General features: G+C 36.6%; 1 protein-coding gene across 1 annotated transcript in view; it reads right to left on the bottom strand.

The window, feature by feature from the left end:
• PDIA5 (protein disulfide isomerase family A member 5) overlaps positions 1-27962 on the bottom strand; it is a 187375-nt gene that overhangs the window by 12563 nt on the left and 146850 nt on the right. The window contains exons 12-14 of the mRNA XM_074301401.1: positions 23924-23994; positions 23188-23351; positions 5915-6045 (exon numbers count right to left, since the gene is read on the bottom strand). Of these exons, the coding sequence (XP_074157502.1) occupies positions 5915-6045; positions 23188-23351; positions 23924-23994 (366 nt within the window). The remainder of the gene's footprint in view (positions 1-5914; positions 6046-23187; positions 23352-23923; positions 23995-27962) is intronic.

The raw sequence follows: 27962 nt of genomic DNA, 5'->3' as shown, positions 1-27962 counted from the left end.
ATGGTTCACTGTCACCAGACAGCCCCAAGCATGACTCACTTTACTCCCCATTATCTTTTTTGGTAGCCACTTACATTTGCTCTCAGCCCTGTTCCCCATTGTGCTTTCTAGTTCAGGAGCCATAATCAAATTAATATTCTCATTCCTACTGAAAAGGGTGTATTAATCAATTTCCTTATGGATATATTTACCATCTCTGTAACTTTCCAAACTACAATCTCCCCCACTCCAGCTCAGTCTGTCATCCCTCATCTATATGTATGGTCTACCTTTATTATTATATAATGTACTTGAGGACAAGAACTGCTTTAGTATCTGGCACACAGTGAGTGATTAACAAAAATTTTTTTTCATTTATTTATTTTACAAAGGAGAAACTGAGGCCTAGAAAGGGAAAGTGATTTGTCCACAGCCAGACATTTAACAAGTGTTGGAACTAGGATCTGAATCTAGGTTGTCTGACTTCAAAGTAAATTCTTTTTCTATTATATCATATTTTTCAGTATGGTTTTACTACTTTAAAAAATAAAAAATATTATAAAAACTTAACAAAACATTAACTAGTAGATATCCTTATGGGCCCACTCCAGTTGGCAAATAAAACCTATGCTAATATGTAGGGCTAAAGTGCTTGAAAAAAATGTTCCTTTAAGCAGGCTGAACATTCCTTTTATAATTTTTCTTATCTTCTTAATTCCTTATTAAATTCTTTACTCTCAGAGATTGCAAAAATAAACTTCAATTTATGGGGCCAGGTCAATAGCATTTTGTTGTCTCTTCTCCATGATATTACAAAGAAGTAGAAAGAAAGGAAGAAAGAAAAAAGCAAGGAAGGAAAGAAGGAAAAATTAGAAGGGAGGAGAGAATATGGAAGGAAAGAGAAAGAATGACATGAAAGAAAGAAAAAAGAAAGAATTAACAGAGGTCAGGGGAAGAAGGAAGAAAGGAGAAAAAGAAAAGAAGGGAGAAAAAGAAAGAAAAAATGATTATGCTGCAAAATCATATGAATATTTATTCATAGATGATGCAGAATCACTCACTGACTGGGGAGTTTCAACATTTGGATGTGGGGAATCAAAATAAAGCAATGAAAGAGATTGCAGGTTGTAGTGGCTGGGTGCATAGTCCTTGGACAGAAGCTGGGTTGTGACATTATCTATCCTAAACAGATTGAACTTCAGGCTAATTTTTGGTGGGAGATTAGAAGGTTTTGTGTAGCAAGTGTTCCTTAGTCTTAGATTATCTGGGAATGTTGATATTTTATCTGCCCTCGGCAATCAGTCCCAGGAGAGATAAGTTGGGGACTCCCTCAATGAACAAAAAGAGCAGCTTCACTCATCTTAGCTATTCTTTAATGCACAGATCAAACATCTTTCCCTCCACAAAGTCTTCCCAGCTAGAAATGTACTTTCTTTCCTGAGATTTCTTCTGGCACTATTACTGCTCTTTTCTAATGCATTTGCTTTTCTCTTTTTTTATATCAGTTATTTTGTGTACTTTTCCCTTCTCCTTACATTAATTTAAGCTTCTTGTGGCTCCTTTAATATTTAGTTGCACTACACAAGATGGGTGCTTGATGAATTCTCTTTGAATCTGAATTTGTTGATGATTTTTTTTTTTTTTTGAGAAGATAGATGTGGTTTGCGTTTTTAAAAAGATTACCTGTTGAGAATGAGTAGTGATACCACCTAAAAGTCTGATAATTCAGGGCCTGTACCTTATCTGGATCCTAAGGAATCCCTGCTCTGCAACACAGCAGCCTCAATAACTTGTCTAAAATGCTTGCTCTCTGAAATATACTAATAAATTAGAGGTAACCAACTACCGTTTTAAAGTGAAAAATATAGGAAGACTGGCTTGAATAACTAGAAAGATTTTCAGTACTCATGACTACATCTCACCAATATAAGAAAAAGGAAAATGATATCTAAATTAATATTTAGATTTATTACTATACCAACTATCAAGGGAATATTTTATGAAGGTAGATAATAACAAGAAATCAGAATCTTAAAAGGAAATAAAAGAAAAAAGAAGGAATGAAGAGAGAATGTAATTTTTATTGCTCAAATTATACTATAAAGTGTTAATCATAAAAACTATGTGATACAAGTTTAAAAAAAATGAAAAGTGGATCAGTGGAACAAATTAGATAAGGATGAATCAGACTCTACTTAACCCATAACTGGAGAAACCCCAAAACATAAATCACTTGAAGAACTCTTTGTTAGATAAGGACTGCTGAGAAAACTGGAAAACAGCATGGCAGAAATTAGCTTTAGAATATCTTACATCATATGCCACAATACTTCAAAATGCCTACCTAACTACAATTTTTTTAAAATGAGAAGAGAACTAGATCAAATTCCTTTAATAGATAAGGCTGGGGAAAGAATCTTTTTTTTTTTTTTTTAAGTTGATATCTTTTGCCTTTATATCACCTAAATTTCTTCTTTTCTCCTCCCCATTCCTCTAAGAGAACACATCCAACGTAACAAAAAAAAAAAAAAAAAAAAAAAAAAAAAAAAAAAAAAAAAATTTTAAAGAAAAAAATGGAAGAGAAAAAAAAGCAATCAAGTAAAAATGAGTAATAGCATGAAAAAAATCTGGCATATTCTGCATCTGTAGCTCTTCCACCTCCTGCAAAAGAGAGAGGAAGTTGTCTTCAAATATCTCTCCTCTGGGTTCATGGTTCTTTGTTTTAATTTTGCAAAATTCAGTTTCAACTGTTTTCTGTTTGTTGTTCTTTACTTCTATATTGTTGCAGTCAAAGTATATATTGTTTTTCTTGTGCTGCACTCTAAATCACTTTCTGTAAATCTTCCTTTTTTTGTATTCATAAAATGATCATTTTTTTTTTTTTTTTTTTTTTTGAGGCTGGGGTTAAGTGACTTGCCCAGGGTCACACAGCTAGGAGACTAGACCAGATTTGAACTCCCGTCCTCCTGAATTCAAGGCTGGTGCTCTATCCACTGTGCCACCTAGCTGCCCCCTAAAATGATCATTTTTTAAACAGCACAATACTACTCCATTACATTCACGTGTTTAACCATTTCCTAATAATGGGCACCTACTTCATTTCTAGTTCTTTGCTACCATAAGAAGTCCTCTTAGAAATATTTTGTGTAATATGTGGATTTTCTTCTTATGAAACATATACTTTGGGGCATATGCATAATAGTGGAATCTCTGAGTCAAAGGGTATAGACACTTTACTCACTTTATTTGAATGATTCCATATTGCTTACTGAAATGGGTACACTAGTTTATGATTCCAACTACTCCCACACTATTCCTAACTTTTTCATCTTTACGAATTTGCTGGGCACTTTTACCACTTGTTCACTGGGGAATGGCTTTTGATTTTTTATCTATCTCTATCTCTATCTATTCTATGCGTTTTAAAGATGTGAATACAGAAAATGAATAAAGAGCACTAAGGGCAATGTTGTTACTACTTTGTTGAAGAAAGGAGGAGGGGTAAGAATTCTCCTGTCCATAGTCTTATAAATTACTTCTCTTATGATTTTTTAATGGTAATGATTAAGGGGAGAATTCTTAATCAAACTGGAGACAAAGATTGTCACAAAAGACTTTAACTTCGTTTACATGAAATTGAATAGTTTTTGCACTTCAAATTAATATAACTAGGATAAGAAGAGAAGTGGCCAACCAGGAAAAAATTTGCACCAATTATCTCTCATAAGGGTTTGACAGTCAAAATACATAAAAAAAATAACAGAAATATATGACACCAAAAACTATCTCTTAGTAGATAACTTGTCAAAGTGCAATTATGTGCATTCTAATAATATGAACAAAGAACTCTCTAAAGAGTTGTAAACTATCAATAAATATATGAAAATATAATAAAAATCATTAATAATATACTTTGAGGTTAATCTATATTATTAGAAAGCTGCCAAGTATGACAAAAGATGAATAGTTAGTGAGGGAGTAGCTATGTTAGAAGACTTGTGGAATGCTTCATTCATTCTGGAAAACAATTCTGGGATAATGCCAAGAAAGTGACTAAAGTCTAGACCTTTTGAGCCCGAGCTTACTGTTAGGCATACATTCACATCAGCCTGTGGACGCTGATGATAAAAAGAAATGTCCAATGTACACTAAGATAGCTTTCATAGTGGCAAAGAATTGAAACAAAGTAGATGTCTTGGAGGAATGATTAAACAAATAGATTTGTGAATGTAACTAAGTATCATACGTACTATAATAAAAGAAAATAAAGATTGTGGAAAAGTATGGAAAGACTTTTATATGAAACAAAGTGAAAGGCAATGCCAAGAAAACAATATATACAATCACTACAATATAACTGAAAAGAACAGAAACAAAAACAAAAACAACATCATTACCTGTTGAGATTGAGTAGTGATACCACCTAAAAGTCTGATAATTCAGGGCCTGTACCTTATCTGGATCCTAAGGAATCCCTGCTCTGCATGTTATGAAACTATGACAATAAAGACCAAATGTGACTCTGAAGATAGAAGAATCCATCTTTTCTTTGCCAAGTAGAATGTGTGATCTGTGTGAGTTAGAAGGGAGGGTAATTATACAGTGTTAATTTTCTTTTCTTTTCTTTTTTTTTTTGTTCTTTCCATTTATATTGCTGCAGACATTTTCACAAAGAAATTCTAAGGCTTAAGAAACAACAGTAGTGAAGGACCAGAACTCTTTATAAGAAGTCCTGCAGGCAGGAGGTACTAGTTTGAAAAGGGAATAGCAAATACAGAGAGAGAGGGTCCTGACTTCTAAATCAACTCTCAAACAGAAATTCTGCATCTGCTGAGTTGACAGAATATCTGAAGTCTCCTGTGGGGTACAGCTGAAACCTCAGAAAACTGTTCTAGATGAAAGTTAGGGGCAGTGGGACCCCCAAAGGAGGGCTGATGACAACTGTGTGAGTTTGTTAGTAAACTAAACTTCACAGCTCCAGCATTCCCCATGGATCTCAGCTTCTATTATCTTCACTCCATTAGGCTGAGCCACAACTTGGGGAAAAGAGAAAGGTGAGACAGCAAAGTAGGAAATCCTAAAATCTATTTTGTTAAGTATCAATTAAGATGTTTAAAATGGGAATACACAAAGGCCTAAAATCACAAATACTAGTGTAGGAACAGAGTTGGGGCTCCACCTTAGATTAGTCTTTGATTAAAACCAGACCTTTATGGGAGTTTGGGGAAGGCAATGCGGCAGCTGTGGCAGAGGGTCTGCTGCATCCCACAGGGATTCAGGAGGGTCAAAGAGGGCCAGCCCTATTCAGAAAGAAGGGTGTTACTCAAATTTTCCAGGCCATCAAAGTTTAATTAAAGAGAAAGAGGACAAGATAGGAGAATATGAGTCTAATTAAAAAGAAAGAGGACAAGATAGGAGAATATGATGGTTACGTGGCCTGCTAGGAAGAAGGCTGTGTAAGCTGCCTGTCATATATAGAAACAGGAAGTATTTAAGTTAGACAACAATTGTGGGTGTGAGATATTGGAACTGATAAGAGAAGGCAATTTGGCAATCATCATTACAAACCAGGTATTCCTTTCTTGTAATGTAGTGATAAGGTACAAATGCTCCAGATCATAATGCAAGGGGAAAGACATTGGACTTTGAGTCAGAAGACTGGATTCAAGTCATTCCCTAGTTATAAAAGCATGGATAAAATCACTTCCCCTTTCTGGACCTTAGTTTTCTCATCTTAATAAGAGAGAACTAGATTAAGTAATCTAAGGTCCTTTCCAGTTGTATATCCTGTGTACTCAGAGAATCTCTCAGCCTCTGCCTTTGATGCAGAGATGCTATTTGTTTTTTGTTTTTTTTCAGATAAAGGGGGCTAGCTTCCATTTACTCCCCTCTCCACATGAATTTCATGTCTAGATGGCTGTCTCTGCCTACTCACAGGGTGCGTAGAACATGACAAGAGCATGCTTCTTTTTCTTCAGGGCTTCCCGAAAGTCCACTCCCGTCAGGTGTAGCACACTGGTTTGCTTTTCTTCCCAGGCAGGTTCTGGGGGTGGGGGTGCCTCAGGACTGGAAGAAATAGAACATAACTCTTTGGGGCATCTTTCAAATGCAGACATCCACAAAGATATATTTTAGCATGTTTAGAGAAATCTCTTTATATCACTGTTTAAAACCTTTTAATATAGGTATATTTAAAATATCTTTCTCAAGTGTGGTGGAATAGTCCTGTAATTCCCAATTCTTGGGAAGGTCGAGAACAAAGATCCTTGTAGGTTTGAGAGTTCTGAACTAAAGTGGGGATAAAGTCAATAGCATGTACTCTAATTATGGCACTTATGGTAAAAACCCTGAGAGCAGAGACTCAGCAGGTTGCTTGAGAAGGGTGAAAATATAGGTGTGGATCAGAAAAAAACAAGCAGGTTAAGGCTTCCATATTGATTAGCATTGGGATCAGATTCATTATACTTCCAGTTTAGGGAGGAAAGGAGGGAGAAAGAGAAAGAAGGAAGGGAGGGAAGGAAGGAGGGAGGGAGGGAAAGAGGGAGGGATGCTTTTGAGATAGTTAGTAAGGCAATTCTTTGGGCCCAGTTAGTAAGGCAATTCTTTGGGCCCACTTTCCTACCCAAACTAAGCAAGAAAGAAGGTAAGATAAACATAACTTTTTCATTTTATACTCATTTTTCTTCCTTTGTTCATCTCAAGAATAAACCTTTCTAAGGTTAATCTGTGTCCTGTCTATCTCATCCCAAGTCTAAAATGCTACTCATCCAAAAGTATGATATATTTGTTACAATTATTCCTTTAAACATCTTGAATCTTTGCTTTTACATGGGTTTCTTTTCTATATACAAATATAGAGGACTCCCTCATATTTAAAAAAAAAAAACAAACTTTCACTTTGTTCCCACTAATTCTATTTCTTTTCTTCCACTGTCAAACTTCTACAACAAGTAGTCTATACTTACTGTTATAGTAGTTTTTCATTACCCTACAAATCTAACTCCTCCCTCTACCACTCTATCAAAACTGTCATCCAGATATATTTTCCTTGATGTTCCTGCAATATCTGATACTATTCCTCATTGTCTCCTAAAATTTTTTTTCTTGACTTCCATGATATTCCACAATCTGGCTGTGTCATCTTAGCCTCCTTTAAGTGGTTCTTATTTCTTCCTCTAGCTTTCCTCAATGTTCAGTCCTCCCATCTACAATTATCTTTTTATTCAGCAAGTACATGTACTCTCACAAGTTTAATTATCACCTTTGTGCATATTCCAGTTGAGAGAGATGAGAAACAAACCAACCAACCTCCCCCCCCCTAAAAAAAAGAGAAGGCAACATATGTACTTAGTAGTTCTTCTTCTGCAATCTCATTTACTCATCACACATCTTCATCATTACCTGTATGAGAATGATTTTGAAATCCTCATCCTAGCACCGAGTTCTCAGCCTGTATTTCTATTGCTAGTTGGACAATTCCAAAGATGCATCACCATCACAACAAATTTGGCATGTTTAAAAATAAACGTATTTTTAGAGACAGTGTTGGTATAGTGAATTTCAGGAATTCTGGTTCTGATGTTTCAATGGACTATTGTAAATAAATCAACTGATGTCTCTGAGCCTCAGTGTTGTCATATGTAAAATAGGGAAAATAATTTCTCCATTTCCTAATTTACAGAGATATGAATATTATGTTTTATAAACTGTTAAGTGATACATAAACATGGAGTTATTATTTACACTCAAACTGGTCAGATAACGGCAGCAACATCCATCTTGTCTCCAGGCTCAGAAATTTATAGTTCTTTTTGAATTGTCCTTCCTCATTTTTCATATTTAAATAGTTACTAAATTCTATTAATTCTCCTTTCACATGATTTCTCAAATGTGAGAATCACAGAACCTTAGAATTAGTAGAGACCTAATTCTAGTCCATAACTGAGCAGGAATACCTCCTGTAATATTCCCCCAAAAGAGGCATCCAATTTGTACTAGAAGAAAAATCTATTTCCTCCCAAAGCAGCCCTTTCCATTTTTGAACAACTCTAGTTATTAGGAAGTTTTTCCTTATGCCACATCTAAAAATACCTCTCTGCAACTTCCAGCTGTAGCTTCTTATTGTGTTTTTTGAGAACAAGAGGACAACCCTGAACTCTCTTCTACTTGCCAGGTCATGTCTATCAAGAATTCTTTTCTTCTCCAGGCTAAATATCACATGTGTTCATTCACTCTCTGTGTGGCATTAGTTTCTTCACTATCCCATCCCCATCACCTGGATGGACTACATCTTTTATTGAGGCTCCCTTTTCTCCCCTCATACAGTCACCACCATAGGGCAACTTCTTATCATCTCGGGCAATACACTTCTGGTCGGTCTTCCTGCCTCAAGTCTCTCCCCATGCAAACTACCTTCCACTCAGATGCTCAGGTGATCTTTGTAATGCTCAAGTGGGACCACATCAACTCCCTACTCAATCAGTTCCACTCTCTAGTGCTTCTAGGATCAAATAAAAAAAACCTCTATTTGGTAATTAAGGTTCTTAACCTGGCCTCTTTCCAATCTTCTTATACTTTACTCTTCTCCACATAATCTATGATGAAGTCACACTGACCTTGTTATCCTTCACACATTTTCCATTTTCCAGTTGTTGTCTTTTCACTCACTGCCTTCTCAAGCCTGGAACTCTTTCTCTATCTCTGTTTCCTAGCTTGCTTCAAGAATCAGATTAAATCCCAATTTCTGAGGGAAGCCTTTCTTGGTCCCTGGTCCTAGTTTCCTTTTTACCTGCACCCCATTCTACCTTTGCCTTCTGAGATTTCCTTTCAGCAGCAATCCAATAAAGATTTTGGCTAATTAAATCAATTTGCACACATATACAATATACACATAAGTGTATGCCCACATGTACACTTACATATACATAAATGCACATAGATATATTTATAAATATACAGATAACATATTCCTCTCAACTATTCAATTCTGACCCTTAACATATTAAAATGATTGCATTTGTTTTTTGTATTCCTTCTCCAGTTATGTACACAGCTAAAAGATTCCTCTTCCCAGAAGACAGTTTTTATGCTATTCCCAAGTTTCAAAACCTTCAATGGTTTTCTGATGCCTTAAAGTATACTGTCTCTTTAGCCTACCATTTAAGAGAATTCACAACCCAGTTTAATGTAAAAGACATTGGATGTGAATCAGAAGACATAGGTGTAAAATCTAACCCTAACCCAACAGTCAAAACCATCAGCAAGCTATAACCTTTATGAATCTCAATTTCCTAATTTGCAAAATGGGAATAAAAACACCTGTTCTCCTTACCCCGTAGGGTGGTTAGAAGGATAAAATGAGATAATTTACGCAAAAGAATTGGGTAAAGTGTTATACACATTTGTGTTATTATCATGCAGTTCAAAGTGCTACACATAACTTATGAAATTTTGCTCAAAAGCATTTAGTACATGCCTGGGTGTCTGGTAATCTCTGCAACAATGCACTGTACATAAGAGACACTCACATAAATTTTGTTGATAGAAGGAAAGAACTTTGATGGCTGTAGTCAGGATTTTAGCTGCACAGCTCAACTGTGTTCAAACCTGAGGTGAGAGGGAGACTTTCAGCACCAGAGTGTGTAAGAATGTTAAAGAATGCTTAAAAATATATCTAAAGAGATAAAAAGAAAAGGATTAAGATTAATACTAGTTAGGGATTACTGAGAGTCCTAACTGAATATAATAATCAGATATTTAACAGAAACAGAAATAATTGTTGATAGTTTTGCTTTTCTATCTTAAAAAGATTTCTAATTTCATGGGAAGATATAGTAAATTTCCTTTTTATTTATCAGGTTTTTGGAAGCTTGACTGTTCAAGCCTTGAAGGAATAATGATGGGACTCTTGGGCACCTTATCCTAATTACAAGTAAATCAATTAGGAGGTAAAAGCAATATAGCAAGTCAAGTCAACCCTGTAAGAATGTATTAAACATCTACTATCTGCCAGTCCTATAAGTCATAATAGGAGTCAGCTTAGCATAATGATACTGTGGTAAGCACTGGACACACCAAGAAAAGGAAATCACAATTTAATGAAGGAAACAATATGCAAACAACTATGTGCTGTTCAGTTGTTTTTTGGTTTTGTCTGACTCTTCATGATCTCATTTGGGGTTTTCTTTAAGGACTATATATAAAAGGAGTACTCCATTGAGTGTTCCAGGACATGAATAGGAGTATGGCACATGCCCAAAAGATGTATGATCCACCAACTGGAGGGTGAAAAGATGGGTCAGATCCCAACCTCCCCATAATATTCAATTATTGGACTTGTCTCCAAATCAAACCTATTCTACCTCCTACCTATCACCTATCATCCAAAAGATGCTAGAGTGGTTTGACAATTCTTTCTCTAGTTCATTTGATGAGGAAACTGATGTAAACAAGGTTAAGTGATTTTCCCAGGGACACACAGCTAGTAAGTATCTGAGATCAAATTTGAACTCAAGAAGATTCTTCCTGACTTTTGGGATTCTAATGAACTCTCTAGCAGTTCAGAATATTCTTCTCTGCACTGTGAATACACTCTATTTCAAAACTGATTTAAACGAATGCCTAAGAAAAGTCCTCTCTTTCACCACGATCCAATGTGGAAGACTCATTGTGGCCAGGAGGAGACCTTGGTCCTGATGGTTGTAAGCTCTGGCAGATTTTAAAAAACTGGAGAGGCTTTGAGGTCAGTCTTGGCAAGAAGCAGTTGCTGGCTGAGGAACAGTCTCACTAAATTCAAAGAAGCTCTTTTCTAATAAGTTTGGCTACTAGGCTATGGATTATTTAGCCATGACAACCCAAGACACAAAATATAATACAATACAACACACACACACACACACACACACACACACACACACACACACACACACACAGCCCTGTATTTCCCCCATTTGGCTTTGGCAGTGATGGTAGCAGAAAAAAAGGATCAAAGAAAAAAAATCACAAGGTTTAGCTCATTTAACAACATTAATTTTACCACTGAGACTAAATTCCAATGAGTTGGATTACAAGAACTGAACCATATCAATATTGACATTCTTGGTATAAATGAAACTATAAGGAATAAGGAAGTTGCAGTTAAATGAAAATATGGCTCAGAGGTTTTCCTTGGAGAGATAAATTATGAGGTTCTCATCCTGTACCCAAGGGCAACATCATTTTATGAGAAATTTGTTCCACTGAAGTGAAGTGCTATTGATGAAGACAAACAAACAAACAAACAAAAAAACCACTGAGAAGACAACTAAGGCTTTTGTGCCACTGTCTGTGGCAGAAGATGAAAAGGAAGAAATTTTGGGGAGAATTTAAGGTTGTCAAACTAAGTAAACACATATGCTAAGATATAAAGGGAAAAGGTAAGAAAGGTAAAAATGTGTAAGACTATGTAGTTCAGTATTCAGAAAAAAAGATGCCAAAGGCTTGTATATCACTGAGAAGCTTCAATGATGCTTCTCTCGATCTTTCTCTTCCCTTGACAAACCCTCTCACAGCATAGAAATGGAAAAAAAAAAAAAGCACCATTAGATAGAAAGCACAAAAATTCTGTTAAAACCAGAAGTAAAACTTCTGATCTAAGGAAGCATTTTGAAAAATGTTACTTTAGTGCACAACACCAAAATATAAACTGAATCCTCTTCAGACAGAGCAATAAATTGTGTTTTCCCAGCAGTTTTTGTCAAATAATGAATTCTTATCCCAAAATTTGGGATCTTTGGGTTTGTCAAACACTAGATTGCTATTTTTATTCACTATCTTGCCCTGTGAACCTAACCTATGCCACTGATCAACTAGTCTATTTCTTAGCCAATACCAAATGGTTTTGGTGACTGCTGCTTTATAATATCGCATTAGATCAGGTACAACTAGACCACCTTGATTTAATTTTTTTTTCATTACTTCCCTTGAAATTCTAGACCTTTTGTTGTTCCATATGAATTCTGTTGTTATTTTTTTCTAGGTCATTAAAATAGTTTCTTGGAAGTCTGATTGGTATAGCACTAAATAAATAGATTAGTTTAGGGAGTATTGTCATCTTAATTATATTCGCTCGGCCTATCCAAGAGCATTGAATGTCTTTCCAATTACTTAAATCTGACTTTATTTTTGTGGCAAGTGTTTTGTAATTTTGCTCATATAATTCCTGACTTTCCTTTGGTAGATATATTCCCAAATATTTTATACTATCAACCATTATTTTGAATGGAATTTCTCTTTGTATCTCTTGCTGTTGGATTGTGTTGGTAATGTATAAAAATGCTGAGGATTTATGTGGATTTATTTTGTATCCTGCAACTTTGCTAAAATTCTGAATTATTTCTAATAGCTTTTTAGCAGAGTCTTTGGGGTTTTCTAAGTATACCATCATGTCATCTGCAAAGAGTGATAATTTGATTTCTTCATTTCCTACTCTAATTCCTTGAATCTCTTTCTCGGCTCTTATTGCCAAGGCTAGAGTTTCTAGTACTATATTGAATGGTAATGGTGATAGTGGGCAACCTTGTTTCACTCCTGATCTTACTGGGAAAGGTTCTAGTTTATTGCCATTACATATGATGTTTACTGAAGGTTTTAAATATATGCTCGTTATTATTTTAAGGAATAGTCCATTTATTCCTATACTCTCAAGCGTTTTCAGTAGGAATGGATGTTGGATTTTATCAAATGCTTTTTCTGCATCTATTGAGATGATCATATGGTTTTTATTAATTTGATTATTAATATGGTCAATTATACTAATAGTTTTCCTAATATTAAACCAGCCCTGCATTCCTGGTATAAATCCCACTTGATCATAGTGTATTATCCTGGGGATGATTTTCTGAAGTCTTTTTGCTAATATCTTATTTAAGATTTTAGCATCAATATTCATTAAGGAAATTGGTCTATAGTTTTCTTTCTCAGTTTTCGATCTACCTGGTTTAGGTATCAGTACCATGTCTGTGTCATAAAAGGAATTTGGTAGGACTCCTTCAATCCCTATTTTTTCAAATAGTTTATATAGCATTGGAGTTAGTTGTTCTTTAAATGTTTGGTAGAATTCACATGTAAATCCATCTGGTCCTGGGGATTTTTTCTTAAGGAGTTGGTTAATAGCTTGTTCTATTTCTTTTTCTGAGATGGGATTATTTAGACTACTTACTTCTTCTTCTGTTAATCTGGGCAAGCTATATTTTTGAAGGTATTCTTCCATTTCATTTAAGTTATTGAATTGATTGGCATAAAGTTGAGCAAAGTAGCTCCTAACTATTGTTCTAATTTCCTCTTCATTAGTGGTGAGTTCTCCCTTTTCATTTTCAAGACTAACAATTTGCTTTTTCTCTTTCTTTTTTTTTAATCAGGTTTACTAAGGGTTTGTCTATTTTGTTGGTTTTTTCATAGAACCAAGTCTTAGTTTTATTAATTAATTCAATAGTTTTTTTACTTTCAATTTTATTAATCTCACCTTATTTTTTGAATTTCAAGTTTTGTGTTTGTCTGGGGGTTTTTAATTTGTTCCTTTTCTAGCAATTTTAATTGTAAGCCCAATTTGTTGGCCCTCTCTTTCTCTATTTTATGCAAGTAGGCCTGTAGAGATATAAAACTTCCCCTTATTACTGCTTTGGCTGTATCCCACACATTTTGGTATGATGTCTCATTATTGTCATTTTCTTGGGTGAAGTTATTAATTATGTCTATGATTTGCTGTTTTACCCAATCATTCTTTAGTATAAGATTATTTAGTTTCCAATTATTTTTTGGTCTATTTTCCCCTGGCTTTTTATTAAATGTAATTTTAATTGCATTGTGGTATGAAAAGGATGCATTTATTATTTCTGCCTTACTGCATTTGATTTTGAGGTTTTTATGCCCTAGTATATGATCAATTTTTGTATAGGTTCCATGAACTGCTGAGAAGAAAGTATACTCCTTTCTGTCTCCATTTAGCTTTCACCAAAGATCTATCAAACTTTTCTAGTATTCTATTTACCTCTTTGACTTCTTTCTTATTTATTTTGTGGTTTGATTTATCTAATTCTGAGAGTGCAAGGTTGAGATCTCCCACTATTATAGTTTTGCTGTCTATTTCTTCTTGCAGCTCTCTTAATTTCTCTTTTAAGAATTTAGATGCTGCACTACTTGGTGCGTATATGTTTAATATTGATACTGCTTCATTATTGATGCTCCCCTTTAGCAGGATATAGTGCCCTTCCTTATCTCTTTTAATTAGATCAATTTTTGTTTTTGCTTGATCTGAGATGAGGATGGCTACCCCTGCTTTTTTGGCTTTGCCTGAAGCATAGTAGATTCTGCTCCACCCTTTTACTTTTATTTTGAATGTATCACCCTGTTTCAGGTGTGTTTCCTGTAAACAATATATAGTAGGATTCTGACTTTTAATCCAGTCTGCTAACTGCTTCCTTTTAATGAGGCAGTTTGCCCCATTCACATTTATGGTTAGAATGACTAATTCTGTATTGCTTGCCATCCTATTAACCCCTGCTTATGCTTTTCCCCTTTCCTTCCCTTTTACCCTCCTATCCAGTATTAAACTGGTGAACACCACTTGCTTTTCACAGCCCTCCCTTTTTAGGATCCCTCCCCCACCTTAAAGTTCCTCCCCTTATTTTACCCCTTTTCCTCACAATTTCTGTATTCCCTTCCCCTTAGCTTACTCCTTCCCTCTCACTTTTCAATGAAGTGGAAGGAGTTTCACCATAAATTGAATATGTCTATTGATACACACTATGTTCATCTCCCTCCTTTTTTTCTCTTAGATATAATAGGTTACTTTTGCCTCTTCATGAGATGTAGTACCACCACTTTATACTTTTTTATGATATAATTTCCTTTCCACCTCCAGTTACTAGGACAAATTGTACATATGTTCTTTACATATTTTTTTTTGGCAGAAGTATAGTTCTCAAGATTTCTTTTTACCTTTTTAGAAATCTCTTGAGTTCTGTATTTGAAGATCAAACATTTTATGTACGTCTGGTTTTTCCATCAAGAATAGATGGAATTCGTTTAATTCACTAAATGTTCATCTTCTTCCCTGTAAAACGATGCTCATTTTTGCTGGGTAAGTTATTCTTGGCTGCATACCAAGTTCCTTAGCCTCTCGGAATATTATGTTCCAGGCCCTTCATTCTTTTAATGTGGACACTGCTAGATCCTGGGTTATCCTTATTGTGGCTCCTCCATATCTGAATTGCTTTTTTCTAGCAGCTTCCAATATTTTTTCCTTTGTCTGATGGTTCTTGAACTTGGCCACTATATTTCTTGGCATTTTGATTTTAGGGTCCCTTTCAATAGGTGATCGGTGAATTTTTTCAATGTCTATTTTACTCTCTGTTTCCAAAATGTCTGGGCAGTTCTCTTTGATATTTCCTCAAAAATAGTGTCCAAGCTCTTTTTTTCCCTCACATTTTTCAGGGAGTCCGATTATTCTCAAATTGTCTCTCCTGGATCTGTTTTCCAGGTCTGTTGTCTTTCTAATAAGGTACTTGACATTCTTTTCAATTGTTTCATTTCTCTGGTTTTGCTTGACTACCTCTTGGTTTCTCCTTGAGTCATTCATTTCTACTTGTTCCAGTCTAATTTTCAATGATGTATTTTCTTCACTTACTTTTTTTATATCTTTTTTTAAATTGTCCAATTGTATTTTTAAGTGAGTTTTTTTCTTCTACGGAACTTATTTCCATTTTATCCATTTTATTTTTTAGAGACCTGATTTCTTTATCCAGCTCACTAATCCTGTTTTCCTTGGAGTTGTTTACCTTTTCCAATTCACTGATTTTGTTTCTCAATGATTTGTTTTCTTTATCCACTCTATCTTTAAATGCATGGAATGACTTCTCCAGGCTCTCTTGCCAAGCTTCCCATTTCTCTTCTAGCTCTCTTGTGAGAGGCTTTTTGATTTCCTCTATGAGATTCTTTTGTATTGAGGAGCAGCTCATATCCCCCTTAGGGGATTCCTCTGGGGACAATCTGCTTTTAGTGTCCTCAGTGTTTGAAGTCTGCTCTCTCTCCATACAGAAGCTGTCAATGGTTAGAGCCCTTTTGAATTTTTTGTTCATTTTGTCAGAGCAAATTGAAGAAAACAAATTGACAAGAGAAACAATAGGTCTGTTTTGGGGAGGATGGGGCTGGATGGTGTTAATGGCCTTCCTCTACAGACTGGGGGGGAGGGCAGCAGCAAGCCACTAACAGGACAGCAATGGCTGCGCTGTGTCTGCGCTCTTGAGTACTCTGAGTCACTCCAGGTGGGGGTTGGGGGTGGTCTTACTATAATAAGACTCCAGCTTTCCGGGGTTTTATTCTTCACCTCTGGTGTTTACACCCTCTCTGTTGCTCCTGGCTTGCTGCCAAGACGGAATATCCACACTGGGGTAAAAGTCTTTTTTGCAGAAACGGCAGAGATCGTACCCCTCCCCTTCTCTGGTCTGAGCTGTGTGAGCTGTCTGTCTCCCTCTGGTTTGCCTGCCCTCAGTCTGCGCCCAGTCTGTTCGACCCTCCCCCAAGCAAACAAAGACTTTCTCTGGCGAATGTCAAGGATGTCGTCTCTTGGTGATTATTTGTGGGTTTCTTTTCTGGTCAAGCATTAACTCTGAGGCTTGTCATGAAGTAAGTCCTGAGAGAAAACACGGAGCTCAAGCAGCTGTCTGTCTCCACGCCGCCATCTTGGCTGGAAGTCAGTCTTTTTTTTTTTTTTTTTTTTTTTTTTTTTTGAGGCTGGGGTTAAGTGACTTGCTCAGGGTCACACAGCTAGGATTTGTTAAGTGTCTGAGACCAGATTTGAACTTGGGTCCTCCTGAATTCAAGGCTGGTGCTCTATCCACTGTGCCACCTAGCTGCCCCAGAGCAACAAACTGTGGAAGCAAGAAGCTTGGATTATGTATAAATTTTTTTGTATAATTTTAATATGGACTATACATAAAAGGAGTACTCCATTGAGTGTTCCAGGACATGAATGGCACATGCCCAAAAGATGTATGATCCACCAACTGGAGGGTGAAAAGATGAGTCAGATCCCAACCTCCCCACAATATTCAATTACTGGACTTGTCTCCAAATCAACACCTATTCTACCTCCTACCTATCACCTATCATCCAAAAACTCTATGGCTCATTTGCAAAGTACAATCTCTAGTCTAATTGACCATTCCTCCCGCCCCCCACCCCATGTTGTCCCTTTGGGACAGTTACAACTAGTTATCTGGGAACTTGTAGTAGCAGCTGGGCAGGTTCCAGTGGGAAAATTCAACACTCCCTCTGCTCCCAAGACACATACTCCTTACCATGAAAGTAAGCAGAACCCCTTAGAGAAAAGAATCTGTGTTCTAGACAAATAATCCATAAGGGCTTCTCCCTTCTCCTTTTTCATTATAGATATAGCAGGATGAGCTAGTATGAATTGGTTTGGATCTCATTACATCATTTCCCACTCCACTCCCCAAGTCCCCCTAAACCCATTTCACATACTTTCCTATCTCTGTCAAGGACAAACCATCCTTCCAGTGATCCAAGTTTACAAACTCACTGACAACTCCATCACTTTCACTCACCCTATGTATCTAATCAGTTGCTGAATCTTACCACTTTTCTCCACAACAACCCCCTCAACTGTCCCCTTCTATCTAGTTCATCATTGCTCATATAGATTATCAGCAAAGCTTCCAAACTGGTCTTTTTGCTTCAAATCTTTCCTCATTCTTATCATTTTTGAAACTCTTCCAATCACAAAATCTACACTTGTTCTCTGACTTATGGGTGAACTATAAAGTTCTTTGGCATTTTGAACTCTTCACAACTTGGCCCACTCAGCCTTATTATACATCAGTCCTTTTCCTGTAATCTTCAGTCTGATCAGACAAGCCTTTCTGCTATTCCTCATTCATGAAAAGTCACAACTAAAATCTCCAAACATGAATTAGAAATTAAGCTATGTTCCTTAAGCAGACCTATGGAAATAAAGAAGGATAAAAAAGGAGGAGTTTATACTGAGAACTTTCTGCTGAGCTAAATTCAAAGATAATTGCTTTTTTGCTTATTTTTGCATTGTCTGTGGGGACTCCTGCTGAAACACTAGTGTATTTAATATTAGGAATTTTTTTGGATTATTATATCATGGATCTTTCCATTTTAAAAGAATGTCTTAAAATTTTACCTGCTTGGCTAGCTAAGCTGACCAAATGAACTGAGTTCTAAATGACTAATAATTATTATTAATAAGCCTGCCCTACTTATTCCCCACAAGACATATGTGAGTTTTTTTCTAAAAAGGCATATATAATCACATTGTTCTCACTGAAGGTATTATCCTTAATAATATCCTGGATAATTATCTTTCACAATATCTTTAGTGAAAGTGAAAAGGTTTTTCATATTATTAATAAAATTAAAAAAAATTATTTCATCTTTATCACTGCTTTTAAAAATGTCTTTTTTACATTTTTAAAAATGTACATCAGATTAATAATGTATTAGTCCTGCATCGCCTTATGTAACATATAAAATAAAATATGCATATACACATATATGTCATACATCTAGACATACATATAAAATGCTCTTTCTTCATTTCTGTCTTCTGGAATTCCTAGGTAACTTAAAAAGACATTTCTTTCAAGAGGCCTTCATTTCTTGCCCCAGTTGTTAGTCTCTCACTTCTGTCACTTATCTGGGAACATGCTGTAACCTTCCAGTAGAATGTAAACTCCTTGAAGGCAGGAGCTGTCTCATTTCTGCATTAGTATCCCCCGTGTCTATCTAGGAGTGTTTTGCACAGAGTAGGCATTAAATAAAAACTTGCTGATTACACCAAATCAAAACCTTTACATTTTGCCCTCTGAAACCAAGCAAATCAAGCATATTCATCCTTTCTTATGAGAGCCCATTCAGAAATTTGAGGACACTGATAATGTGCTCCTGAATCTTCTCTTCTCCCTTTCTTTTCATGGATTTTCATAAGGCACGACCTTAAAGGCCTTCTGTCTTCATGGCCACAATGCTCTGGATGCTCTCTAGCTTATGAATGTCCTTAAACTGTGACATTCAGAATTGTCTTTGAAGAACAGAAACTTGACAGTCACAGAGGGCAGTACAGAGGTTTGCAGCAGCCATGAGCAGGCTACAGCACAGCATACAGAGAAGATAGCTACACAGGAAACGTGGTACAAAGAACATCATCCAGGCAACATAAATCTGGGGATCATTAATGTACAACCTGCTTCTTTGCAATATCAGAAGAACATGAGGAAAGCCCTCAGCATATATGGTAAAACTCCATGGCATATTTATGGGAGGTCATGGACAAATACTCAAGACAAATAGATGGGTCAATCTTTTCATCACAGGAAGGAATGTCCACAAATCCACTAGGGAGACTGAGCCCCAGTGTTACAGTCTGTCAAGATTTTTTTGAATCCTGATTCAAAGATCTCAGCCTTGTGTCATCTGCAAATTTGATAAGCATGTCATCTATACTTTTATTCATGTCATTAATTAAAAAATGTCAAAGAGCCTAGGGTCAAGCAGAAATCCCAGCATTTTCACCTTCTTCAAAGCTGACCCAGAACTATTTATGACCATTATTTGGATTCTCATAATTAGTTCTTAATTCCCCTAATAAAGGTGATATCTAGTTCAAATCTCTCCATCCTGTCCAAAAAAAACCAGTATATTTTGTCAAATTCTACAGGGCAGAGAGTGATAAACTTGAAGAACTTAATTAAAATCTTGCCTCTGCTACTAGCTATGTAACCACTTGTAGGGCTAGGCTAAATCTCTCCAAACCTCAATTTTCCCAACTGCAAAATAGCAAAATACCCAGAATACTTGTCTTTACAAGGTTATTACCAGGTTGAGACAAAGCATTATAGACCAAGTGTTCTCATAAGTGACAGGAATTATTATTATTATTATTATTCTCCTGATCAACACTGATCTAGTAACATTGTCAAAAAAAAGGAAATGAAGTTACTCTGCCATGAACTTTTCTTGATTAAAACCTTGTTGAATCTTGAGCATCATTGCTTCCTTTTACTGATGTTCACTAAGTGTCTCTAATAATTAATTCTAGAACTTTTCAAGAAGTTGAAGTCAAACTTATTATAATTTTCTATTTTATAACAATAACACAAATTCCGTCTTTGATCCATTTGCAATCCAAGTATTTTTCAGACACATTTATAAAGAGATAAAAATTTCTCATTTTCTATATGTACAACTATACCCTTCTTAAGCATATAAATCTAAGCTTTTTCCAGGTAAAATTTGAATGATTATATTTGAGGCTTGTCATTTCTTCTATTTTGACTAAGGCCAGCTGCCTAGTTCCCACCTGCTATAAAACAACAGGGTTTAGTCATAGGTCCTCTACTATTTTGGAAAACAAGAGATGAGATACTGCCCTATAAAGATAATGAGGAAACACTAAGGAAGTCAACTAATTCACAGGGAGTGAAATATCAGGACTCTAGGTATGAACTCCCCCTTATTTCAATGGGCCTACAAGAATTCCACTTGAGAAGTACACCAGATTTCTTAACGATCATCTATTTTGCATGAGTAGAGACAAAAGGATGAGCCAAATCATCTGCAACCGGCTGTACCAAATGCTCTTCTTAATAAGCTACTGGCTTGATAAAGGAGGAGAATGTTGATTGCTAAGGACCCTTTTCAGCTGTGTGATTCCTGCTTCTCCTTTACTTGCTGCTTCTTTCTATACTTGCACATTTATGTATTTTGATCCTGGGATACTTTTGACACTCTCTCCCTTACACAGTTGTGCGTGGCTTCTGCCAGTGCACACTAGTTGTCAATCCAAGTTATCTGCTTGAAGGAACATATCAGGAACGCATCATTGCCATGAGTGATTTCAGACTGTTTTCTCTCAGCCTCAGCAGGTCAGTAGGAAGAATGCTCTTTGCACAATTAATTTGAACAATCAATTTGCAAATACTTATTAAGTTCCATAGTGTGTCAGATACTTTGCTAGTACGCAAACACAAAAAACGAAACAGTCTCTGATTTATCAGAAGCCTAATGGGTGATTAGAGCTAAAGAGCCTGAGAAGAACCTCTCTCAGTGATAAAAGGGCCTGCCTTTGTTTGTCCCCAAGTACTTTAGAAGTCTGAAGCCTTTGCTTTTGTAATAGCCCCTTATCCTGATCATCACTCCTTTCTCCTAACAGTTGCTGTGTCTGTTCCTGCAATTCTCTACCTACCCAAAATTACTTAAAGTTGTATTTCTAGACATCTTCAAAGTATTTCTTTTGTTTACTGTAAAATTAATTTAGAATAAAAAATTTCTCTCTCTCCCCCCCTCCCCTCTCTCCTCTTTGTTCAGATCATATATACCAACAAGGAAGTTACTATTATGCCTATGATAAACTTTTACATTTACTTATGTGCTGATCAAACAGGTCACCAAGCTTCATTTACAATATTACAACTAAGTGGCTTTCATTCCCCACATAGAATCTACATGATTCTCTATGCATGTATAAAACGGGAAGGACTAATTGTATAACTTTAGGCATGTCATTCAACATCTTTGGGTCTCAGTTTCCTTATAAATGAAAGGGAGAGAAATCCATTTTACTTTGCTTCATATGCACCCTGAGGATAAAAATGAGGCAATACATTTGAGAGCACTTTGGGGGGAAACAAAGTACTTGGCAAATGTGTATCATTAATTGTGTATTGATCTTTTCATGCACAGTCATACATACACAAAGTAATGACTGTAAAATTAACTTAGAGGAAGAAGGTTTTCTCTCTTTCTCACACTTTTTTCTATTCAGATCATATATTCCACTAAGGAACTAACTATTATGCCTATGATGAACTTTTACTTATGTGCTGACCAAACAGAAGGCCAAATAATATGCATTGGTTTTAATTTATCTTTATCATCCCTGCCCTATCTTCTGCTGTTACCTCTTAATGAGCCACCAACTAGCAATATAGTGGAGCCAAAGGAAAAGGCTTAGATAAACAGCTAGCCCCAGACACAGCTTCTTGCAAGTCCCAGAGAGGAGAAAGTTCTGGATTCTGAAATAAAGAGGCCACCTGGCTCTCAAAAATCTGGGGCCTACAATATGCCATCATGCTTAACTGGGACCAAGGTTAAGAGGAGGCAGAGGTTGAAGTTGATGGTAAGGAAAGGTCCTTGGAAGTAGTTTACTAATTTATACAATGTTTTACTCTCTCCTTGCAGAAAGTCTTTTCTAATTAAATCCATCTAAGATTTATGATTATTCAATTCTGAATCCTGGGCATATACATAGTTTGCTGTTTCTGTATTGTTTTGTGAGGATCCTGGGAGTTGCCCCCTGCAATATCTTTCTAGTCTGATCCATGAGAAAGCAGAGTCATTGATGGCAAGGACAACGCAGTATCGCATTAAAAGCTCTCCATGGTGAGAAACCATATCTCCTCGTTCTCCTATATTCACCACAAGATCTCCTATTGCTAGAAATAGATTATGTTTAAATCATATGTGTTTTGGAAGAGAAGGTGAAGAAGTTGCTATGGTCTTTGCTGATGTGGGACCTCAAGCACGTAAGAAGTACTCTGTCCATTTTTGCCTTCAGTCTCCCTGTGAGTACATCTATCCATAAGGCATAATTATTCCCTGGGAAATTGTGCAAACAAGTCTTACAGAATTTTTAAATGGAAAAAAGAAGTTTGGCAACAGCATCTGGGTCTCTGATTATGTCTGTGCTTCTATTACATTGTCCTAGGTAACTCAGAATTCATCTTTTAAACTCTGGGTCCTGTCAAGCAGATAGACCAATCAGCACACTGGCTCTTCTATTTCAAGCACCTCATTTTCCTACTTTTATTCAGAGAAAAAAAAAAATGAAGGAAAAAAATGTAACCAGGGATTAAGGAGATTAAATGAAAAGATCCTTTGGGAAAGATGTGCAAGCACTTTACTAGGATTTTGAAAATCTTATCCAAAAGGGATAAGAGTAACTCAATGGATTAGAAAGCATTACCAACAAACTACATAGCTGTTGGATTCTGGAATTAAATGTATCTTAAATGAAGACAGCTCTGAGATGAAGAAATTAGGCTTTTGATATATTTCTTCCTTCCCAGAGCAATCACAAGTGGCTGAGTGCCAGAAGTCTGGATATAATCTCAATATCACAAAACTTACTTCTGCATCCACTCGATAATTTTCTTCTTTGTTCTAAGCTGTGGCAAGGTATACTTTTCTTCTCCATCCTTAAAATATTTTAGTGTAGGGAAGCCTGAGATCTGATATCGTTCTGCAGTGGCTTTATTGACAGTGGCATCAATGGCTGCAAGGACACCTGGACTCTGGAATAGGGAAAGAGAAAACTATGGGTCAAAGTATCAGGCTCAGAGCTGCTAAGATGACAAATGAATTCCCAACAGCAGTTAACCAATGCCCAGACATCTCTGTGGAGAGCTGCTTGTCAGTCAGACTCACTACACCAATGCAAGCATGAAGATGTCACATCATTGTCCCCATCCACTTTGAAATAAGATACCCAGGTGAAACTTTTAAACTAACTCCTCTAAAAGAAGACAGGACTCATTTCCAAGCTTGAAGGTCCCAGAGGACAAAAGGAAGGCCCTTGGGATTGAAGTTCCAGGACCAAGGTAACTCAGGCACCCAGAAGAATAAGGAAAATGGTGATCAGTTTCCAGTGTAGACAGAATGTTTGTTGTACATTTTCCCAATGCTGGAAGAGACCATATATGTGGGTAGCAACAATATGTGGATGATAAGTGCTGAAGAGCTCAAAGGAATAAGAGAACAAATAAATAATCTGTAAGGAGAAGCTTCTTTTATGATTTCACTTATTGCTGATTTCTTAAAGAAAAGGGTTAAAAGAGAGGAGGAAGGGGAAAGCAAAGGCACTTACATCTGCTGCTCCATGGAGGGTCTCGGCTGCACTCTCAAACTCGGGCTTCATCTTCTTACAATGTCCGCACCCTGTACAAAAAGTGGAGGTGAGACAAAGTCTTGAGGCTTTAGCTCCCTTTTTCCCATGGCCTGCCCTAGACATAAGATCAACCTTCCTGATGCTTAAAATGGTGGCAAAGGAAGAAAGAAGGGGGACAACACTAAAAAATAAAACTTGTCTAGTTCAAGTCCTATTGATTCTGAGACAGACTGAGTGAAAGACTTCTGTTCCTATGGCACTGTATGACATAGGAGGAAATCTGCAACATCAGAGACTCAAAAGATTTGAGGAAGAGAATTTATACAGACCTAAATACTTGACATTATCTTATACCTTGCAGACCTTTGTTCTGCTATCAGTGATGACTCTACATATGACACCAAAGTTTTCAGAGTCTACCAATAAGGACACTGTTCAAGCAATGATGACATCTTCTATGAGATTAATTCTTTGTCTGGACCTGAGCTGCTTCATTGAAAGCCACTGTGGATAAAGAATCAAGCCCTCAATGGCTAGGACTTATACCTATGCACTTATCCTGGAGTCAGCCTTTTAAAAAGAAGGCCACTGAGCAGGAGGTTCCTCAGAGGGAAGTTTACACATCCACGTGATCCCTTCTAGGGAGCTTTGTTCAAGGGAGAGGCTCCTGGACCATGCTTTGGGATCTATACACTGAGTTTCTGGATTAAGTGGGAACTGAGAAGCACAGAGCCATAAGGATGAGCAAAATCCAAACTGTGCGCTTTGCTGTTATTGTGAGGTATATGGACTGTGCAGATTCAGGGGAGAAACTGGTCACTAGTGATCCAAATTTTTTTTCCTTTTAAAGGGAGATCTCACCCAGGGGAACACAAATTCTAAACCTAAAAGATTGCACAGGACCTTGGGGTGGTGATACCCAATAAAGAGGAAAAGTTTTCTTAAATATTTATGTTTATGGAGCAGTTAGGTATTGCAGTGGTATACAGAGTACCAATCCTGAAGTCAGGAGGATCTGAGTCCTCAGACACTTTACACTTCCTAGCTGTGTGACTCTAGGCAAGTCACAACCCCAATTGCCTCAGGGGAAAAAAATTTATGTTTACTCTAGTGTAGGTCCTTTGCATCTTTTAATTAGGGTAAATAAAGCCTGCCTTCTAATCTTTCTTTCTAATGTTAGCCTGAATGCCTCCACAGGAAGTATTTTCTAACTTTGTGTAGAGACCCAAACATGATCTAAATTCTGATGTTCTTAGTAGAAACTTTGGATGAGGGCAAGAGACAAAAAGACAGGACTACTGACAAGCTCCAGTTACTATCTTTATAAACTCAGACCTTTGATTCTAGGCAAGAAAATATGTATTGACAACTCATATGTCTACATAGGGGTATGGAATCTGTTGTGTATAAAAAGGAACATCTTACCAATTCCAAAGAAACTGTACTTAATTTGCCTTCTTATTATATCTGAAAGTGGTCAGAAATCATTAATTAACATTAAATGTGTTTTTTATGCTGCTATGTGGTAATGATTAGTGAACCCTTTTATTTTGATAATGAGTACTTTACTATTGTTTAATTGATAGGACTAAAATAGGATGTCAGAGCAAGGAGAGGGGTATGAAGCACATATAAACTATGGAAAGCTGGTAACATTGGAAAGTTCAGAAAGTAATTCACTATACTTAGGACAAAGTTTGGTACCCTGAATTTCCTTGACATGGTGAAGAGTCTACATTCATTTCTGTCTCTATCTCCCTCTTAACCTTTTTTCCCTTCCTTCCCCCCCTCCCAACAGAAATGATATGCCTAAGATAACATGGCTAGTAAGTATATGAGGCTGGATTTGAATCCAGCAACTTGGTGTAAAAGTTAAAAGAGCAATCAGGCCTAGAGCCAGGAAGACTCATCTTCATGAGTCAAAACCTGGCCGCATTTCTAGTCATATGCTCTAAATCACTATCAATTAGAGAAATGCAAATTAACAACTCTGAGAAACCACCTCACACCTCTCAGATTAGCTAAAGTGACAGGAAAAGATAATGATAAATGCTGGAAGGGATGTGGGAAAACTGGGACACTAATACATTGCTAGTGAAGTTGTGAAGTGATCCAACCATTCTGGAGAGCAATTTGGAACTATGCCCAAAGGGCTATCAAACTGTGCATCCTCTTTGATCCAGCAGTTTCTCTACTGGGCTTGTATCCTAAAGAGATCATAAAAAAGGGAAAAGGACTCACATGTGCAAAAATGTTTCTGGCTGCCCATCAGTTGGAGAATGGCTGAATAAGGTACAGATGAATGTTATAGAATATTATTACTTTACAAGAAATGATCAGCAAGATGATTTCAGAGAGGCCTTGAGAAACTTACATGAACTGATGATGAGTGAAGTGAGTAAAACCAAGAGTACATTGTACATAGCAACAAGATTATGTGATGATCAACTGTGATGGACTTGGCTCTTTTCAGCAATGAGGTGATTCAGGCCAATTCTAATAGACTTGGCATGGAAAGTATTATCCACATCCAGAGAAAGCATAGTATTTTTACCTTTTTGATGTTATTTTCCTTATTTTTTTCCCTCTCATTTTCTTCCCTTTTGATCTGATTTTTAAAAATCAACATGACATGCAGCATGACAAATATGGAAATATGTTTAGAAGAACTATATGTGTTTAATTTATATTAGGTTGTTTGCTATCTTATGAGGAGGAAAAAGGGGAGGGTAATGGAGACAAATTTGGAACACAAGGTTTTGCAAAGGTGAAGGCTGAAAACTATCTTTGCATATTTTATTTAAAAGCCTAAAAAAATATCTGGCTCAAAACTTAAAAGCTATGTGACCTGGGCAAATCACTTAATGCTGTTTGCCTCAGTTTCCTCATTAAAGAAATGGCAAACCACTACAGTATCTTTGTCAAAAAAAATAAAAACAAATAGGAGTAATGAAGAGTAGGATATGACTGAAACAATTGAACAACAATAGCTCTTGACTCCTGTCCCATCTCTCCATCCACTCTGCTACCTGGCTGTCTCAGATCTTAGTTTAAAAAAAAATCCCAAATTAACCCAGTTAAAAACACACACACACACACACACACACACACACACACACACACACACACACACACACACACATAACTTAATCACAAAAACTTTGTTGGCCTTTTCTGAACATTTGACTTTGATTTAAAGACCACAGCCTCTTGTGATACATTCATTTTCTTCCTAAGACAGAATGACTCATTTCCAGTTTCTTAAATTCTGAGCAGGGACTCCTGGCCTTTCCAGATCTCATAACTGTTAGTAATCTCTCCCAGAAAAAATTATTCTGTATTCATTTTGTTTCTGTTTGCCTGCATACATATGGTCTGGCCACAAAGAACAGAACTATTTCATTTGTCTTTGTACCCATCACCAAAGGCAGAGGAGGTGCTTAATGAGGCATAAGTGACTGTAACAGACTCCTGCCAGTCTGGCCTCAAGGTTATAAGGCTTCTTCCCCATTCCTTTTTTCACCATATGAGAATAAGCTCTGCTCTGCCTACATTGTAAAGTTAAAGTGAGATAATGAATATGGAAAGGAATTTGTAAATTAATAAAGCTTAATGTAAAAGCACAAAAGCTACTAATAACTCTCATACCTCACTCCACCTTAGTTCACCTTCTCTGGGAACATGATAGTTCGATGGCAACAAGGTCACTCAAGGAGCCTCACTCTCACCAAGGACAAAATATTCCTAACACAGGGAAATTGGGAAGCCAAGTGAATTGCCAAGTTTCTAAAGGTTCATTATTAAATTCCTCCTACTGACAAACCAGTGGGGCAGAAATCTTTAGGGTATCAAAAATTCATCACCAATCTACAGATTGGCACCCAGCCAAGGTTGGCACAGATGGAAACAAACCCTTAGGGACTTCCTGAATTCCTGGCAGCACCAAAATAATTCCTCCTCCTAAATAGGGCCAAGAGACAGGAATACCGCTGGCCATCAACACAGTGAGTTTAACAGG

Source organism: Sminthopsis crassicaudata, chromosome 3, assembly GCF_048593235.1.
Source record: "Sminthopsis crassicaudata isolate SCR6 chromosome 3, ASM4859323v1, whole genome shotgun sequence".
NCBI lineage: Eukaryota > Metazoa > Chordata > Mammalia > Dasyuromorphia > Dasyuridae > Sminthopsis > Sminthopsis crassicaudata.
This window is presented reverse-complemented; position numbering and strand designations above follow the sequence as displayed.